The sequence below is a fragment of the Phyllobates terribilis genome, unplaced genomic scaffold (assembly GCF_046119375.1).
Source record: "Phyllobates terribilis strain yellow unplaced genomic scaffold, ASM4611937v1 Scaffold_11__3_contigs__length_659146591, whole genome shotgun sequence".
Lineage (NCBI taxonomy): Eukaryota > Metazoa > Chordata > Amphibia > Anura > Dendrobatidae > Phyllobates > Phyllobates terribilis.
In genome coordinates this window covers 140334237-140355124 of record NW_027362771.1, presented here as the reverse complement: position 1 = coordinate 140355124, position 20888 = coordinate 140334237, and the positions used below count along the sequence as shown (strand labels likewise).

Here is a 20888-nt window from a genome sequence, read left to right as displayed (position 1 = left end):
AATATCTGCAAAGCGCTATGGCATATGCTGGCGCTATATAAGTGAGTAAAATAAATGTCTTATAATTGTGGTGTCACTAATGACACAGAAAGTGAATTGTACTAAGTATAGTATAGTACTTCTATTTCATGCCTTGAATGGTCCAACTGTTGGATATTTTTATGTATAACTTTTGTCTATTACGATTCTGATTCTAAGGAACAAACTCCAATGACATTTTGAAAAATTGTAATGTATACATACATTATATAATAGTCATATAGTATATATGCAGATAGGAAGGAATATCTCTTTTCTTGCATTTTATGTAAAGTAATACGTGGAGTCGTGGACAACTCCTGATCATAACCATCTGCTATTAAACCTCTACTTGTTCATAAATGTTTGTACAGTCTGGAAGAAGTGGAAAGACTGTTCCAGAACTGGAGAAAACAATAGGGCTGATGAAACGAGTGGTTGAACGAGTTCAGAGAGAAAATGAGGAACTTAAGAAAGCTCCAGGAGTAGTGGCAAATGAAAAGATATCCAACCTGGAGCTGCAAAATGAAAAACTTAAGGTAAGCCTTTATCTAGGTGTGGATGAGATAGGTGAAAGATCCCTGATGTTATTACATCTTTATTATTCTTTTTATATCAATATTTGTCCTTTCATCTATAACATATATTGTTTAGCACTTCTTAAATAGATATGTTTATAGACACAAACTTATCAGGTGACCGGTTTTCCACCCAATAAAAATTAGAAGTGCCACATAGATGAAATATAAAACATGAATTTTATTTAGCAAAAAAAATTAATTTTAAAAACACAATAAAACAAGAATTTGATGGTAACAAAAAGGAAGCCTATAGAAGCCCAATATTCGCTAATAATTGCGTGACAGGCCAAATGCAGTAAATTTAATTCATCCTCATAATTACAGGAATGTTTTGTCTCTATTAGTAAGTAACCCTGTGATAAATACATATTTTGATCATAATTTGGTAATATAACCAGAGGCCTATCATCCAGAATAAATGCAGTATAATGCAAAGCTATACATAATACTCTTTATAGTGGTGTGAGAAAAATACTTTTAAGATATATTGTATTATATTATATTGCATTTATTCTGGATGATATCTCTGATTATATGTGAAACCTCATTATCTGTGACATTTCATGTCAAAGGATTCTGAAGGGGACTTGTTGCCATCAGCATTTTTCAGTAGTGCAGCCTCAGACTTTAAGACGCAGATATAATGATAACGTAAGACACGGAGTCTGATGGCTTCATTCAGAAAAGTTGTCTAACAATGAGACTGTCCTTATTTTCAATAGCACCCAATCATAGCCTCGCTTTCTGTTTTTCCAGAGCAATTTGAGAAATGAAAGCTGAACACTGATAGGTTAATAGGCAACTAAGACAGTCTTACTGTCATGGCCTTATTTATCAAAACTGACTGACAGAAAAAACATAGAACAACATCTAAGTCTATGTATTATGAGGCAGTGACCGGGATCGTATATGAGGGACATTATATATCCCCCAGAATGTGTACAGAGACCTATTAAATCCATTGGAGTGCATTGCAGTCACAAACTCACCTGCGGCTGCAATGCAGGAATGAAGGTGAGCATTGACCTGGTCCGGCTATCTGGCTAAGGCAGAATAAGTAAAACCTGGCAGGACCTTCATTTCTTGGAGGAGGTTACAGGAAGGCAGTGGGGCGGCCTCCTCCCTCCAACCTGTGTTTTCCAGTGGCTCTTGCCACAGGTCCTTTAAAAACCCTGCACTAAGGATTAGTGTGGTGCTCTGTTGGAACCTGCTAGGATCTTAGCAGGAAAGCTCAGCAGGATTGAGTGTGGATGAACCCACGCCTGGGAAGGCTCTGCACCTGTCAGGCTCTGAGCGGCCCGGCGTGGCTGTTGCCCCCAGCAACCGTTATTTATGGACTGATGTTAACCCGGCTGTGAACCGGAGGACTTTTCTGTTATCCGTGAGTTGCTGAATAAAGCTGTTTATGTTGGACTTGCTTGGGTCACTGCCTCAGTTACTGCACGGTGTGAACACCGCCGCCTTACAGCTTGGTGGAGAATGCGGGCATAGTGACTGAGGCTTACCCCACCGACCGCTGCACGACCACAATCCGGCCGGCCACCTTTCAGCCCCACCCCGTGGACAAAATGGACGAGCTGTTAAAGCAGCTGGTACTTACCCAGCAGCAGCAGCTGCAGTCTCAGCGGCAACAGCAGGAGCAGCAGCTGAGTCTCCAACGGCAACAGCAGGACCAGCAGCATAATCAGCAGCAGCAGCTATTGTACCAGCAGCAGCAAAAAAAAATTAACTGTTGCTGCAACAGATTGCTGTCCTGCGGGAGACGCTGGTGGCACCAGCCCCAGAACGTCGCGATGCCCGTGACAAGGTTCGCTCAGCGTTGAGGAAGATGGGACCGGAGGACGATGTGGAAGGCTTCCTGACCATTTATGAGCACACAGCAAAGTGGGAAAACCTACCGGCCAGCCAATGGGCAGAAGTGGTGGCTCCGTTTCTGGTCGGCAATGCCCAAAAGGCCTACTTCGACCTCAGTCGGGAGGACGCCCAGGACTACCAGAAGCTCAAAGGTGAGATCCTTACCCGACTGGGGGTCAATACATACGTGAGGGCTCAGCTTGTATTTTCATGGGCCTATGTGGAGACCCGACCAGCCCTGTCTCAGGCTTATGACCTCTTGCAGCTGGTAAAGAGGTGGCTCCAGCCTGAGACTTTGTCTCCAGCACAGATGGTGGGGAGGGTGGTGGTTGACCGGCTGGTGAGGACTCTGCCAGCCGCTATCCCATGTTGGGTAGGGCAAGGGGACCTCGGCACACTCGACCAGGTAGTCAGCCTGATCGAGCACTACTCGGCCACTCAGGACTTTATCCGGGACTCGCGTTTTATCAGGGGTCACGTTTCTCTGCTGAGGACAGTCAGCACCGTACCCATGTGGAGACATAAAACATGTGGTGGGGGTGGTAAAAAACTCTTCCCTATTGGACTGTGTTGGGAAGAGACTTGCCCCTGTTCTGGACTCTGGAAAAACAAAATCCACTAAATGTATTACAGGCACTGTAACCGACGAACCCGAGTCAGGGGTACCTGCCGTAGGCGTGTCCAACCTAGGACAGAGTGTGACCCCGATAGGTTTTTCCTAGAGGTGCTGGCAGGAGAGGCCGAGCTTGAAGTGTCCCGGGGCACGTTTGGGACAGCTCAACTACAGGATCCCACTCTGACTCGGGCGCTGGAAAGGGTGTTAGAGGTAAATGGCGTAGCTCAACAGCCCGGTGCAGATACTGTATTTCCACGCATGGTAGTCAACGGTGAGTTGCTCTATAGGGTATGCAGAATCAGGGACGAGGTCGTGGAACAGTTAGTGGTACCTCAGTCGTACCGTCGGGCGGTTCTGGAGTTGGCACACACACACCTGCTGGGTGGACATTTAGGGGTTAAAAAGACGCAAGAGCGCATCTTGCTGCGGTTCTTTTGGCCGGGGATTTACGCTGAGGTCCAAAAGTACTGCGAATCCTGCCCCAAATGTCAGTTGACCACACCCACCACAAGTTTCCGCAGCCCATTGGTACCCTTACATAATTTGTTCTTTTCTCAGATTCAATGATTGTAATATACGAGGTGTCGGGTACTATCCCTTCTAACATGGTAAAGTACAGTCGTATAAATAGAGGGAGGGATGATTTTATACATTATTCTGATTACTTTGGTTTGGACTCCTACCTGTGTGTGAGCGTGATTTATCTTGTTTATATGAATATGATCTTATAATACATTGTTGAATTATATGGAGATGGAAATGTATGCTTTTATCCATAATGGTGGATTTTGTTGCAATCTATTTCTTTATACCGGCAATGTACACTTTAGCCATATTGTAGGTGGTGGTGCCCTTTATTCCATATATCTACTCTTATAGGGTTATACATTTTCACCGGTGACTGATTAACATAGGTATATATCATCACTTGATGTAGAACAAGATTGACACACGGTATAGCCAGTCTGTCTTATTGTTCTTGTGTCAGATGACTCTATTTCACCCAATGAGTTCTTCTCTTTTTTTCCCCCTCTTCCCCTTTATTATACTCCGGAGCTTATCTCCTAGGGCTCAATGACCTGCATGACAATCAACTATATCCCCATAGTCTCTTGCCTAGTACATAGCATGGAGCACGCATGCGCAGTGAGAAGCGTCATAGCATCTCCATGGCCACCTCGTACATAGGAGCAATGCCGCATTAGAGACAGGGCACCGCGATGTCTGCGCAAGCGCCTGCATCTGATGCCACGTCCGGTCACATGACCGGCAGGTCCTTTATTATGGAGCGCTGCTCCACAGTACATACCGCACACCGCCAGGGCACGGACCGTGCCGGCTGCAGACACAGTAATAAGCCGTCTACATTCGGGGAGATCTAAGATAAGTTAACCTCGTTACCATTCTTATGTACTTTTAAATTGGATTTCTTCTACTTTACCAACAGATCCATGCTCCTTTTTTGAAACTTTGACAATACTCTTTATAGCAAAGTAGGGACCAGTACCTGGGAATCTTTTTCCTTTTACTAATACTACCATATGGTAAAATAGGATGTTTATTTATGCACAGATATTGCTGGTGATGGCAGATATATAGAAAATAAGATATATCTTTTCAAATTCTCTATCATATAGGTGTCCATATACCACATATTGCATACTGGTGATGAGGAACAGGCCATTCATTGGGCACAGTGGTATGACTTGACCTAATCTAAAATTGTGTAAAAAAGGTTAAGTGGACCTTAGCATTTATATTGTCACAATTGAACATGAAGCCACTCCACCAGAAGGTACCATAATTTATACCTGGGACCTGATTACTCCTCTTTTTGTTCCCAAGACCTCCTTGCAATCATAGGGGTATGAGTACCTGTTAGGTCTTGTACCACAGTAATATCACCTACTTTAAATTAAATTAAATCCTTTATACAACAATCTACATATAGTTTCTTTCTACCTTGGAACTGCTCTCGGATTACTGAGAGGTAGTTGACCTGATGAACATAGCGTATTTCAGATCTCTACTGTAAATGATCATTTGACAATATGTACTTTTCTTGTAAATAACATATGAATTTTTGTATTTATTTTGATTGTTCTCATTTATTCTAGTAACACTGGGATCAAGGCCACAGAGTGGCCGAAACGTCAGCTTTTACTTTGTCATTTCATGCTATTATATTGGAATAAATTTCACTTGAAGCGGAATTATTCAACACCAAGTGCAGTGATTACTACTTCCGACATATAAGTGGATCATTTGATCCGTTCTCGAGCACCGGAATAAACATTATTGAGTGCTAGCCATTTACCATATTATATTAACATATACTGGTGGTCGTCGACTATGCCACCTGGTACCCGGAGGCTATACCGCTATGCCACACCTCGGCAAAACTGATTGCACAGGAGCTGTTTGCCATGTTCTGTCACCTTGGACTACCTAAGGAGATCCTGACGGATCAGGGGACCCCTTTTATATCCAAAGTGACAAGGGAACTGTGCAAACTGCTAAAAATTAAACAATTGCGCACCTAGGTGTACCACCCTCAAACCGACGGGCTATTAGAACGGTTCAATAAAACCCTCAAGTCCATGTTAAAAAAGGTTGTTTCTAAGGATGGAAGGGATTGGGACATGTTGCTCCCCTATTTGATGTTCGCCGTCCGTGTGGTACCCCAGGCTTCCACAGGGTCCTCTCCCTTTGAGTTATTGTACGGCAGACACCCTGGGGGTCTGTTGGACGTAGCCAAAGAGACGTGGGAACAAGAGCCGACTCCACATAGGAGTATAATTGAACACGTGGCTAGTATGCAGGACCGAACCGGGGCGGTCATGCCCATCGTGAAAAAACATCTGTTAGATGCCCAGGCAGCTCAGAGGCGCACATATAATAAAAGAGCCACGGTCATGTCTTTTAACAAGGGCGATCGGGTGTTAGTACTGGTACCCACAGCCGAGAGTAAGCTCATGGCCAAGTGGCAAGGACCATATGAGGTTCGAGAAAAGGTGGGGAGGTAAATTACCGGGTGTATATTCCCGGAAGGAGGAAACCTGAGCACCTTTATCATGTAAACCTGCTAAAACCTTGGAAAGATCGGGATTGTTTAGTTACGGACATCACTTCGGGCATGCCATCAGAGAGTTCTCTACCTTCAGCCAGGGATGTGTCCGGGGAAGAGGTCAGGATAAGTGATGCTCTCACTAAACAGCAGCGACGGGAGACTCGCTCACTGGTGCAGCAGAATACCGACATGTTCTCAGAGCTACCGGGTAGGACTACAGTTCTCCAACATGACATTGTCACCGAACCTAGGGTTAGGGTGCGAATGAAACCGTACCGGGTACCCGAAGCCTGGAGGCAAGCCATCACGGCGGAGGTAAAACAGATGCTCCAGTTAGGCGTCATCGAGGAGTCACGGAGTGAGTGGGCTAGCCCCATTGTACTGATTCCGAAACCAGACGGATCGTTACGCTTCTGTAACGATTTCCGAAAACTAAATGAAGTGTCGAAGTTTGACCTTTATCCAATGCCCAGGATGGATGAGCTGAGTGAGAGACTAGGGCAGGCCCAGTACTTTACCACACTTGATGTCACCAAGAGTTACTGGCAGGTACCTCTCACGAAATCGGCGAAGGAAGAGACCGCCTTCATAACTCCGGAGGGTCTATATCACTATGTGGTCTTACCTTTTGGGTTACATGGGGCCCCGGCTACATTCCAGAGGTTGATGGACATAGTGCTCAAGCCTCATCAGGAGTACGTGTCCGCGTATCTAGATGATATTATCATCTTTAGCACCGACTGGCATACGCATCTATCCCAGGTACAAGCAGTGCTGGATTCTCTCAGAGCTGCGGGGTTAACGGCAAACCCAAAAAAATGTGCGATAGGGCTAGAGGAAGCCCAATATTTGGTGATTGGCTGAGGAGTTATCAAGCCCCAAATCAATAAAGTTGAGGCCATAAAAAATTGGCCTAAACCGTCAAGTAAAAAGCAGGTGAGGGCGTTCCTTGGCATCCTTGGGTATTACTGCCGGTTTATACCTAATTTTGCTGGGAGAACGGCGGCCCTGACCGATCTTTTGAAAGGAAAAAAATTGGTAATGGTTCGGTGGAACCCTCAGGCAGAAGAAGCCTTTCAGTCCATAAAGTTGGCCCTGTGTGGACAGCCGGTCCTCATCAGCCCCAACTTCAAGGAAACCTTCATTGTACAGACAGATGCCTCGGAGGTGAATGGTGAAGAGCACCCGGTCACCTACTTGAGCAGAAAACTTGTCCCGGCAGAGAAAAAATATAGCGTGGTAGAGAAAGAGTGTTTGGCTATTAAGTGGGCATTGGAATACTACGTTATTATTTACACGGGCGACAGTTCCGCTTGGTGACAGACCACTCACCCTTGGTATGGATGAGAAATGCCAAGGAGAGGAATGCGCGAGTCACCAGGTGGTTCCTGTCACTGCAAAATTTTAGTTTCTCTGTAGAACATCGCCCTGGGAAGTCGCAGGCAAACGTGGATGTCGTGTCCCAGGCACCCTGTATGGTGTCAAATGTTCAACCCCACAAGTTTGAACAGAGGGGGGGATATGTGAGACAGTGACTGGGATTGTATATGAGGGACGTTATATATCCCCCAGAATGTGTACAGAGACCTATTAAATCCATTGGAGTGCATTGCAGTCACAAACTCACCTGCGGCTGCAATACAGGAATGAAGGTGAGCATTGTCCTGGTCAGGCTATCTGGCTAAGGCAGATTAAGTAAAACCCGGCAGGGCCTTCATTTCTTGGGGCAGGTTACAGGAAGGCAGTGGGGCGGCCTCCTCCCTCCAACCCGGGTTTTCCAGTGGCTCTTGCCACAGGTCCTTTAAAAACCCTGCACTAAGGATTCGTGTGGTGCTATGTTGGAACCTGCTAGGAGCATAGCAGGAAAGCTCAGCAGGATTGAGTGTGGCTGAACCTATGCCTGGGAAGGCTCCGCACCTGTCAGGCTCTGAGCGGCCCGGTGCGGCCGTTGCCCCCGGCAACCGTTATTTATGGACAGATGTTAACCCGGCTGCGAACCGGAGGACTTTTCTGTTACCCGTGAGTTGCTGAATAAAGCTGTTTATGTTGAACTTGCTTGGGTCACTGCCTCAGTTACTGCACGGTGTGAACACCGCCGCCTTACAGTATGTATCATATTTTAGGCATAGGTTTAATATATATATGCTTGGACATACACAGCAAATGGATGCCTCAGACACACAACACACATCTGTCATCATAGGAATCCATGGTAGGCTATGGTTAAATCCTAGCTCTACAGGTTCTAATTAGGTTCACTTGGATGGCTCTGCACATAAACAGGCTAGGTGTTCACCTTAGTCAGTCTGCTGGGGGAAGCTGGGCAGACTGGATTGTTTTGGAGCTGAATACAAAGACAAGCCAGAATCTCTCTCTGAGAAGAGACTGCACAGGCCGTGTTCATCAAACTGCAGGTATCACTGGTTGGTATGGACGATAGCTGTTTTGTGGGACCGAACTGGGACTAACTCAGCGGTGTCTGAAATAGCCAGGGTCTATATTATGTAGTTAGCAGCTGGACAATGCCAGGAATTTATGTTTATGGTTCTTTCGGTGCTGTGCAACGTGGAAATAAATGTCACATCGTTTTGACACAATAATCCATTGCCTGTGTGAACACTACCTACTGCCGAGAGAAAATCCCTACAATGGGCAGGTGTAGACGACCGTTTTCTCCACATCCGAGAAAATCGGTCCGATTATGCTGATCAGAGTGATGATCCTATTTTTTTAGGAGGTAGAGAGAAAGTTTTGTAGTGTGTTGGTATAGAAGGGAATATTTTTACTACAACGTGAACATATAAACCCCTTTAAAGTATACTGTATTTTTCGGACCATAAGACGCACTATTTTTCCCCAAAACTTTTGAGGAAAATGGGGGGTGCGTCTTATGGTCTGAAAGTAACTTACCGATAGTAGTGGAGTGGGATCGCAGGGTCATCAGAAAGGCGGCTCAGGCGGCGGCAGCAGCAGCAGGCGGTGGCAGCAGAAGATGAGGAGGTGAGGCAGGCCAGTATCTGCCTGGGGGCCGGGGCCTTGCCGGGTACCGGGGCCAGTGTCTTGCTGTGAGCGGCTTCCGGTTTGCATGGCCATCTTTCTGAAGCTGTGATCTACAGGAAAATGGCTGCCGGCATGGCAGAGGGCATGCTCTGGCTCCGGCGGTCATTTTCCTGTAGATCACAGCTTCAGAAAGATGGCCGCGTGCACCGGAAGCCGCTCACGCCACTCTGCCACGCCAGCAAGACACCGTTCCGGGTACCAGGCCCCAAACCCCCAGCCACCAGTGCCAGGCCACCAGTCCAGCAGTGCCAAGCCCCCAGCGCCAGGCCACCAGCGCCAGCCACCAGGCTTCCAAAAAGACCCTGCCTCCTATGACCCCTGCTCCACCGCCCCCCCAGGTAAGATACCTATTCAGACTATAAGACGGACCCCCATCTTATAAAAAATATTTTTTTTCCTATTTTCCACCCCAAAATTTGGTGTGTGTTATGGTCCGGTGCGTCTTATAGTCCGATAAATATGGTAATTTTATTGGATCATTTTTAAAAAAAAACACCAAAAAATCCTGTGCAAGAAATAATAACAGAATGGATATTTTGTCTGGTATGCCTACAAATTATAGGTTAATAGGTATCATATATAAAGAAGTACATTACCAGAAAACCTGTAAAACCCTAATCTGATACCTGGGGCTGGTACTGCCTAGCCGCGGAAGTTGGCATCCTAGATATACAAGAATGGCACCCCCACTTAACGGCGGATATCCCTCGCTGCCCCTAGTCTTCCCTGTTCTGACTATACAATGAACAATGGAACGAGTAAGACACTGGATAATGGCAGCATAAATTGAATGGCATGTATGTTACAGTCTGGGAGCCCACCGTAATAAATAGAGATATACTGATAACTTATTATTAGTTGTATATGCTTCTAGATGTCCGTGCCCCATTCAAATTCCAAAGAAAAATCACCAACCGAAGATTGTGAAAGAAATGCACAAAACACTTTTATTGAATGTTAAATAGATAAAATTTTATTACAAATCACATTATTATTATTTCATTCAGTGTCTGAAATTTAGAACCAACCAATTACTATGGAAAAGACGCTGAAAATGGCAAACCTCCGACTCACGAAGAGTCATCCTTCAGCACTAAGGAGAGGAAAACCCCCTGTGGAGGAAACCTCTAGGAAACCATGGCTGGAGGACTGCCCTTCCCTTGGGCTTAGGAGGTTAATGCCAACACTGAACAGCAAATTGTATCAGAATTTGTACATTGTATAATATTTACAGAGATACATAATATACATCCACTATAGACATGATAGCAGTGACATCACATAGTCACACAGGTCACACATTACATCAGCAGAAAACAGCAGACAGTAATGAAGAAAGTCAAAGCAGGTGCTCTGTTTTGAGCACCGTATGGAGAAGCCTAATGCGACCTCTCCAGCCCGTACACATAAAGGTGAAGGCGAATAGTACCGGATGTGAGGGAGATCTGGCTGCAACATCTGTCACCCCATTGATCTCTAGGGTAAGTTTGATCTGGCTGGCTAGGCGATATGGCTGATCTGGCTGGCTAGGCGGTATGGCTGATCTGGCTGGCTAGGCGGTATGGCTGATCTGGCTGGCTAGGCGGCATGGCTGATCTAGCGGGCTAGGCGGATGTCCCCTTCCTCTTGTACTGATTGTGGAGTGATGAAGCTCCAAGTCTCCAGACACATCAAGTATGGCGCCTCATACGGCCGTCTGCTCATATGTTCCGGAATCTTCCTTTATATCATAGATGTATGTGTTTATGCCATCAGCATAGTTGCCATAGTTACCACAGGTGTTTTAATACTGGCATTTCATTGGCTAGAAAGTCCCTCTCTATGTTTCAAAGTATTAACCCTTGAATGACTGGCATGCCTTTCTCCAGTGGCCTGTAAAATAAACTCATCGTTAGGCAGGATCATTACAATACAACATTTTAAAGATGCTCTAACCAAAGTCTAATTAGTGAGCGGTTCTATAGATTTGAGGTGTAACATACACATTAGTGCCTGTGAACCCTATTAAAGGGGTTGTCCACCTTTTGAGAACAATTTTTTTCTTAAGTGCATGCAATTGGGGCTAAAAATCATATTTGTATTATCTCCCAGCCAGGAGGCAGCAGCGACTATTATTTTTAACCCCTTCATGACATTAAATGTATCTATGCGTCACTTTTCTTTCTTAAGTGCATTCAGTTGGGGCTATAGCCTTTGTATTACGCTGTCGTATTGCTGGCTGCAGAATGGGTGAACAGTGTTGGGCACACTATCTTTATTTTCATTGGCAGGAATAAAAAACACTTTAAAGACAGGCTGCTAAGCTGGATAAACCGTTTTTGCTGCTGTAGTAGTAGAAAAAAGTTTTTGCATTTAATTATGCATTTCAACGTCGAGCTGGCATCTTTTTCATTTTTTAATTGAAAAGGTTCGGCAGTGAATCGCGTAGTTAAATAAACACTTTTTCTACTACTACATCAGCAAGTACTGATTATCCAGCCACGCAGCCTATCTTTAACCCCTTCACCACCCATGCCTGTTTTCACCTTCATGACCAGGCCACATTTTACAATTCTGACCACTGTCACTTTATGAGGTAATAACTCTGGAACGCTGCAACGGATCCCACTAATTCTGAGACTGTTTTTCCGTGACATATTGTACTTCATGATAGTGGGAAAATTTCTTTGTTATGACTTGCTTTTATTTGTGAAAAAATCGGAAATTTGGCAAAAATGTTGCAATTTTCAAACTTTTAATCGTTATGCTCTTAATCCAGAGAGTTATGTCACACAAAATAGTTAATAAATAACATTTCCCACATGTCTACTTTACATGAGCGCAATTTTTGAACCATCATTTTTTTTTGATTAGGATCTTAGAAGGGTTAAAAGATGACCAGCGATTTCTCATTTTTACAAAAAAATTTACAAAACCATTTTTTTTTTATTGACCATATGACACTTGAAGTCACTTTGATAAATCTATAAATACCCCAAATTGACACTATTCTAAAACTGGTCCCCTCAAGGTGCTCAAAACCACATTCAAGAAGTTTATTAACCTTTCAGGTGCTACACAGGAACTGAAGCAATGTGGAATGAAAAAATGGACATTTAACTTTTTTTTCACAAAAATTTAACTTTAGACCCACATTTTTTTATTTTCACAAGGGTAACAGGAGAAATTGGACCCCAAAATTTGTTGTGCGATTTCTACTGAGTATGCTGATACCCCATATGTGGAAGAAAATTACTGTTTGGGCGTATGGCAGGGCTCAGAAGGGAAGGAGCACCATTTGACTTTTTGAACGCAAAATTAGCTGGAATCATTAGGGGACGCCATGTCGCGTTTGAAGAGCTTTTGTTGTGCTTAAACAGTGGACAAACCCCAAAAGTGACCCCATTTTGGAAACTAGACCCCTCAAGGAATGTGTCTAGATGTGTGGTGAGCACTTTGAAACCCCAGGTGTTTCACAGAAGTTTATAACGTTGAGCCGTGACAATAAAAAATCTAATTTTTTCCACAAAAATGTTCCTTTAGCCCCAATTTGTTTTATTTTCACAAGCGCATGGACATCTAGAAGCACATACAACTAATGATAGGTTATCAGTATATCTCTATTTATCTATCATGGTGGGCTCCCAGACTGTGAAATACATGTCATTCAACTTATGCTGTCATTATCCTGTGTCTTACTTGTTTCATTGTTAATTGTATAATCAGAACATGGAAGACTAGAGGCAGAGAAGGAGAGCTGCCGTTGAGCCGGGGCGCAATTCTCGTATATCTAGGGTGCCAACCTCCATCCAGCCCCAGGTATCAGGTTAGGACTTTAAAGGTTTTCTTCTTGGTGTTGCCTGGGATGTACAGTGGGGAAAATAAGTATTTGATACACTGCTGATTTTGCAAGTTTTCCCACCTACAAAGAATAAAGAAGTCTGTAATTTTTATCGTAGGTACACTTCAACTGTTAGTCAGAATCTAAAAAAAATCCAGAAAATCACATTGTATGATTTTTACATAATTAATTAGCATTTTATTGCATGAAATAAGTATTTGATACAAACGAAAAACAGAACTTAATATTTGGTACAGAAACCTTTGTTTGCAATTACAGAGGTCAGACATTTCCTGTAGTTCTTGACCAGGTTTGCACACACTGCAGCAGGGATTTTGGCCTACTCCTTCATACAGATCTTCTACAGATCTTTCAGGTTTCGGGCCTGTCACTGGGCAACATTGAGTTTCAGCTCCCTCCAAAGATTTTCTATTGGGTTCAGGTCTGGAGACTGGCTAGACCACTCCAGGACCTTGGAATGCTTCATACAGATCCACTCCTTAGTTGCCCTGGCTGTGTGTTTCGGATCATTGTCATGCTGGAAAACCCAGCCACGACCCATCTTCAATGCTCTTACTGAGTAATATTGAAAATTTCACAGGATATAGCAATACAAAATAGGTTAGGAGTAAGACATGCGATCCCCCTTTATTTTTCCCAAGTGGGGGTTATGTGTTGGATACTCTGTAACAGTAATCTCCATATAGAATATATAGCCTACAAAAATGCAATTGGAAAACTTTATGTATAAAAAAACAATTTCTATTAGAATAATGTGATACAATCTATAAAAATAATGAACATATAATACGAGGGGACATAGATGATAGACCACTAAGCAATCCGAAAGGTATGCAAGCAGAATAATAATATTGGGTGTACACAATTGTTTAATAGGGTATTGCTAAGTATACAGGACTAAATAAGTAGTCAATTGGGATACAGTGCAGTTAAATAGATCGCACAGCAAACCTTATCCAAATGCTAAAAACCCAATAAGACTGGATGGAAACACTATGTAGGTATAAGATTGGAGCTCATATAATCCAAATAAAAAATCAAGAGACCAGCCGCCATATAGGAATATCCTAGCACTCACCACATCAACCACTGGTGGAATTGCCTAATAACATATCAGAAAGCGCTTACCCATAATTGATTCACTGTTGCAGGGACCAGGGAAGGAGCCCCTGTGACGTGGGTTTCGCGTAGCTTTTTCAACAAGGTACAGATACCTGTCCCTGTCTGCTCTTAAATAGTATGGTTGCTAATGGACGTCGAAAAAGTGTGCATGCATAGTGCCATATGTCGCGAACAATCAGACCTCATGTCCTGCACTCACAGAGTGCGCACACCCAGGAGATATCGCCGCATGACGTCATCGGCATGCTCAATCGGTATTGAAGCCTTTGAGGTAAGCAGCAAGTGGAAATTGTGGGATGCAGGTGCGCATTGGCAGCCATATTTTAGAAGCCCAATATTGAGATATGTAAGATGCCATAATGTAGTAGTTATTAGGATCGAAATCAATTGCGGTTTCAAAATAAGAAACTAAAGAATTATAATTAAGTTATCATAATGAAAAATGATAGTATCGATCATTCAAAAATAATAATAAACAGTAGAAGTATTGGTGCATTTAAAAATTAGCCATATACCGTATATAAAATATGGAATACTTAAAAATGGTATAAAAAGCATATTACAGGATAAATTATCAAGGGACCACTCAAAAAAGGCATAACAGACAGGTAATGAAAATATGACTAGTGAATAAGATGCAATTAAGTCATCATAATGGTAAAGTGCTAAAATATTGTAAAAAAGTTGGTGTTAACAACCTAATCAATTACAATAAAAAGAAAAGAAGGAAATATGCCCTTCTGGTGGATATGTGAGATTAAAAATGAAACAACGTGAACAAAACTGGTTCATAAAGTGCTTTTAGTGCAATAAAAGACATAATTATATAGTTGAGCAGTCCTAGATAAATATAGATTGTTATTAAATTCATAACTACAAATAATTATTTATGAATATTCTAAATGGATGAATATTCTCCATTTTTTCACTCAATGGAAAGGAGGGTTTTCATCTTCAGACAAATAGTATCAAGGGGCCAAAGGACATCGAATCATTAGGAGACTTCCCGAAAGGATAAGACTGAAAAACAGAACAAAAGACACAAATTAAAAACAACATTAAAAAATAGTAGATCAGGTTACATCACAGTAATGGGGCAAAACTCAATTTTTCATGGGGGACATCGTACCTAGAGACATGATCCACCAGCACTCCATTTCTACCAGAAAACTTTTCAGATTGCCCCCTCTGATGCCACAGTAGAGATAATCAATTTCCCTAAGGGTGCTTTCACATTGCGATCTGTGTCACCGTCGGGGCATACGTCCTAAAATTCCTCACAAAACAGGATCTGGACGTATTCTGTGACAGGGGCCATAGACCGCAATGGTTACGACAGAGCGAACATGCGCTCTGCTGTGCACTTTTTTCGTGAGAGTACGCCCACAGGAGGCCCCCATCACAGCATATGTCCAGACCCCGTTTTGCGGGGAATTTTAGGACGTTTGCCTCGACGAGGACACAGATGTTAAAGCAATGTGAAAGCACCCTAACCTGTAACAGTCTAGGATTACAGCCGTGAAAGATCCGAAAGTGCCTGGGTATGGTCTTTAATCTTGAGAGCTCTTCAACTTTTTGAGCATTAACAATATCTCTCACGTGCTCCGGAACACACACACGCAACACGCAACTGTCTGGAGGTTAGTTTAACATAAATCATGGAGCAGGGGCGCGCAGCATAATATATGACATGAATACTGCTGCTTGAGATATGATGGACTATTTCAAATTTCTTTGTCCCATCTGCTGACTAAAAATTAGTGCTCTTAATAATGTTTATTTCTTCACACGCTAGGCAGTCGTTGCATGGATGATATCCCCATTTTGGTTTCTAGTTCTCAGGGTTATCTGGGATTAACAATTTTAGCCACATAGTGGCTATTGACCAGAATACCCCTAAGGTTTTTACCTTTTTTAGCCATGAAGGTAGGTGAGTCAGAATGATGGTCTGCTAGAACAGGATCCGTCATCAATATAGGCCAGTGTTCCTGGACAACATTGCAAATTTTATTCCACTGACAGTTATGCGTGGAGATAAAGCGAACACAAGAATCAGAATTAGCATGGTTCACAGTTTTGAATAGTAATTTCTCTCTTGAAAATACCAAAGGGGGTGCTACTACTAGGTACCAATCATGCAGGGTGCCCAAACTTTCGCATTGGCCCATTTTCCTTTTTGTAATTTTTAAAATGTAAAAAATTACAATATATATATATTTTTGCCTAAAATACGTGTCATTTTTAATTTTACGCCTTTTATAGATCATTTCATCTTCAACTTACTTATCTGTTCACAATAACAGTTGTTTTGACCAGGTGTGCCCAAACTTTTACATGTCACTGTATAAGTTTAGGATATATGTACGCAATGTCTTTTTCAGGTGGGTCCGCTTCGAAAAGCCCCCTGAAAAAGCGCTCAGGAATCAGTTAAAAGAATGAACATATACATTGCTAGTTCATATGTTTGTAAAAACAACTTGATGTTCATATGTTCAGCTTTTTCAGCGTCTCTTAACCATTTCAGGTTTCCAAAGGCACCAAGCAGTTAACCCCTTCACGACCTTTGATGTACCTTTACGTCATGTTCTGGAAGGGGTTCCCGACCTATGATGTATAGGTCGGCTAGACCTCTTATATGTAGGCTAGAAGAGGGACGAGGCTCTCTCTCCCACGCGATCGGCACCCCCACGCTGTCATGCAAACCGAAGGAGACAGTAGGTTGAGGGGTTGCAGTAGCTCTGGTGTTGAGGTTGGCAGAAAGCAAGGTCATGGAAGGCTCTAAGCTTGTTTGAAGAGATGGGTTTTCAGGTAACGTCTGAAGGATTCAGGTGTGGTGGATAATCGGACGTGTTGAGGCACAGAATTCCATAGGACGGGGGATATTCGGGAGAAATCTTGGAGGCAATTGTGTGAGGAACGAATAAGTGTGGAGGAGAGAAGGACGTCTTGGGAGGACCGGAGGTTACATGAGGAAAATGAAAATGGAAAATAAAAAAAGGAAAATAAAAATGAAAAAAATATTGTACCAATAAATAGGTATATTTATGTAAAAAAAAAAAAAAAAAAAAAGTACACATAGTTGTTATCGCCACTTCCAGAATGACCCGCTCTATAAAACTGTCACACCTGTTTTCCCCTTCAGTGAACACCATAAAAAACGTGGCAAAAAACTATGCTTTTTCATCATACTGCCGAACAAAAAGTGGGATAAAACGGCATAAAAAAATTAAAATAGAAATAAAAAATGGTATAGCTGATAACATCATCTTTTCCCGCAAAAAAACAAGCCACTATAAGGCTCAGCCAGCCGAGAAATAAAAAGATATATGTCTCAGAATACAGCGATACAAAAACAATTCTTTTTTCTTTAAAATAGTTTTTATTATGTAAAAGCAGCAAAACATTAAAGAAAGATATGAATGTGGTATCACTGTAATCGTACTGAACTGAAGAATAAAGCTGCCTTATCGCTTTTACCACACGGTGAACGGCATAAAGAAAACCCTCAAAAAACAATTCATGAATTGCTGGTTTTTGTTCATTCTGCCTCCCAAAGAAAAGTAGAAAGCTATCAAAAAATGTGATGTTCCCAGAAAATGGTACCAATAAAAACGTCAAGTCGTCCCACAAAAATCAAGCCATCACATGACTCTGTCATATGGAAAACTTATAGCTCTTAAAATATGATGATGCGGAAACTTTTTATTTGCAAAAAAATAAGCATCTTTTAGTGTGTGACAACTGCCAAACATAAAAAAAGTATATGAATCTGGTATCGCTGTAATCACACCGACCCGAAGAATAAAGTCGTCTAATCACTTATACCGAACAAGGAACGGCGTAAAAAATATGGTGCCAATTCTTAATCTACTATTGATTTGTTTATTCTGTCTCCCAAAGATCGCAGTAAGGCTCGGCGCACATTTACCCTGCGCTGTACACTTAGCGCTTACACCGGCTTTCCGTGTAAATCTCTGATTCAGACAGAAGCCCGGCGGAAGATTCTATGGGATGAGGCAGATGGAGACACTGGATGCTGTCCGGCCTGTGGTCCCACGGTGTCTGTCTTTTTAGCGGTGCATAAAAGTGCAGTTGTCCACAGTTTTGTGTACCTCTGAAAGGAAGGACACCGCTGAACAGAGGCCAGGCAGAGTACAGAGTAACTCTGCTGTTTCATTATAATGAATGGATCCTTCGGGGGTTTCATCTGAATCACGTCATTCGAAGATTTGGATGGAAGCCCCGATATAAGTGCTCAGCGTAAAGCGCAGGATAAATGTGATCCAAAATGTTATGTAAAATGTTCCCAACAAAAGCTTCAAATCAATCCACAAAAAAACAAGTCTCCACTCAGATCCGTTATCGGTCAGTGGAAATATAGGGGTCTTCCACGTAACTGGTTGTACAAAGGCTCTGGAAAATCGCAATGGCTTCTTGCTCCCCCAAAAGAAATCCAGCGAATTTTGCACTTTTAAATCCAAATGACCCAATTCCCTTCTCCGCCCCACAGTGTGCCTAAACCACTTTTAGTTTCCACATTTTTGCCATTTCGGTCCATGTCTCCAGAAGCACAAGCTGGGCACAATGTATGGGCACTTATATGTACTGGGAACTAGAACATAATGGGTCACTACAACGTACTGGGCGCTGCAATGTACTCATAACTACAATGTACTGGTCACTACAATGGCAGATTTGCAGTTTTTTCTCAGCACCATTCATCGCTGCTTGTTTCTGGAGTCAAATTCTTCACTACACCTGTAGATAAATTTCTGAAGGGGTGTAATTGGAACACTAGAGAGGGCATTCTGCTTTCCTGGCACTTAGGTGCTTTGTATATGGAGTCCGCAAACTATTCTACAATAATCTGTTCTCTAAGAGGCAAATAGCGCTCCGTCCTTCCTGAGTTATATTATACCCCTTTGGGAATTTATCTACAGGTGTAGTGACTATTTTGATTCCATGGGTGTTTTCCAGAAAGACGCAGCAGTGGATATTGCTGAGTGAAAATTGCAAATCTGCTATTGTAGAGTCCTTATGTTGTAGTGCCCAGTACGTTGTAGTTCCCAGCTCATGCTTCTGGAGACATTCACCTGTAAATTAGGCGAGCTCTTATCGCTACAGAAATGCCAAACATGTGGATGCTAACTGCGGTTTAGGCACACTGGGACTCAGAAGAGAGAGGTGCATTTGGATTTGGGAGCGCAGAATTTGCTGATTTTCTTTGGGGGACAAGAAGCCATTTCGCTTTTCCAGAGCCTTTGTACTATCAGTAATGTGGAAGCTCCCTATACTTTCGTTAACAGATGACGGACCTGAGTGGGAACTTGTTCTTTTTGTGGATTGATTTGAAGCTTTTGTTCGGAACATTTTACATAATATTTGAGATCACATTTATCCTGTGCTCTACACTGAGCACTTAATTTGGGGTTTCCATCTAAATTTCCGAGTGACGCGATTCAAATGAAGCCTCTGAGGGATCCAATCACTATAATGAGGCAGCAGATTTACTCTGCACTCTGCCAGGCCTTTTGCAGTGTTGTCCTTTTTTTCAGAAATGCATAAAACTGTGGTCGATATCATTTTTATGCACGCTTAAAAAGACGAACACCACCGGATCATAGGCCTGACTGCGTCCACAGTGCCTCCATCTGCCTCATTATTGGGAATCATCCGTCAGGGGATGAATCACGTATTTCAGAGAATTACACGGAAACTCTGGTGCAAGTGCTCAGCGCAGAGCACAGGATAAGTGTGCGCCGAGCCTTACTGCGATCTTTGGGAGGCAGAATGAACAAATCAACAGCAGGTGAAGAATTGGTTTTATTTATTTTTTACATCATTCCTTGTGCGGTATAAGTGATTAGACGACTTTATTCTTCGGGTTGGTTTGATTACAGCGATATCAGATTTGTATTGTTTTTTTTATGTTTGGCTGCTATCACTCACTAAAACACGCTTTTTATTTGCAAAAACAAGTTTTTACATTACCATATTTTGAGAGCTAGAATTTTCCTAAATACTGTATCTGCTAAACATAGTCATGTGAGGGCTTGTTTTTTTGTGGGACGAATTGACGTTTTAATTGGTACCATTTTTGGTCACATGAAGTTTTTTTTAGCAATTCAGGAAGTGTGTTTTTGTTTGTTTTATTTTATTGTATTCTGTTCTGCATGTGGTAAAATTGATAAGGCAGCTTAATTCTTTGGGTCAATGCAATTACAGCAATACCACATTTATGTCATTTTTTTATGTTTTGGCCCTTTAACACAATAAAAACTTTTAAAGAAAAAATAATTATATTTTCATTGCTTTATTCTGAGAGCTATAACTTTTTTATTTTTCCACTGATGGATGACGTCAGCGATACCATTTTTATTTACATTCATCTTTTTGTTCGTGTTTTATTCCACTTTTTGTTTGGCATTATGATGAAAAAGCATTGTTTTTTGCCCAATTTTTTAGTTATTTTTGTATGGTGTTCACTGAAGGTTAACTAGTGTGAGTTTTATAGGGTGAGTCGTTCCAGACTTGGCGATACCAAATATGTACTTTTTTTTGTTTGTTTGGATTTTTTTTTCATTATGGGTATAATGTAGGTTTATTTATTTTTTTATTATTTTGTGATTTTTTTTTTTTTTAGACGTATTTTTACAAATGGTTTTTAATTTATTTCTTTTACTTTTTTACTTCACTTTAACAGCTCTGATCACAAGCACCAGCATT

The 20888-nt window shown here is 42.3% G+C and overlaps 1 protein-coding gene across 2 annotated transcripts in view; it reads left to right on the top strand.

Annotated features, from left to right (window-relative positions):
* The window catches only part of CEP290 (centrosomal protein 290), a 227368-nt gene that overhangs the window by 184600 nt on the left and 21880 nt on the right, over positions 1-20888 (top strand). The window contains exon 46 of one of the 2 annotated variants that reach the window (XM_073651633.1): positions 393-557. The exons of the other annotated variant lie outside the window; for it this stretch is intronic. Within the exon in view, the coding sequence (XP_073507734.1) occupies positions 393-557 (165 nt within the window). The remainder of the gene's footprint in view (positions 1-392; positions 558-20888) is intronic. 2 annotated transcript variants of the gene reach the window in all.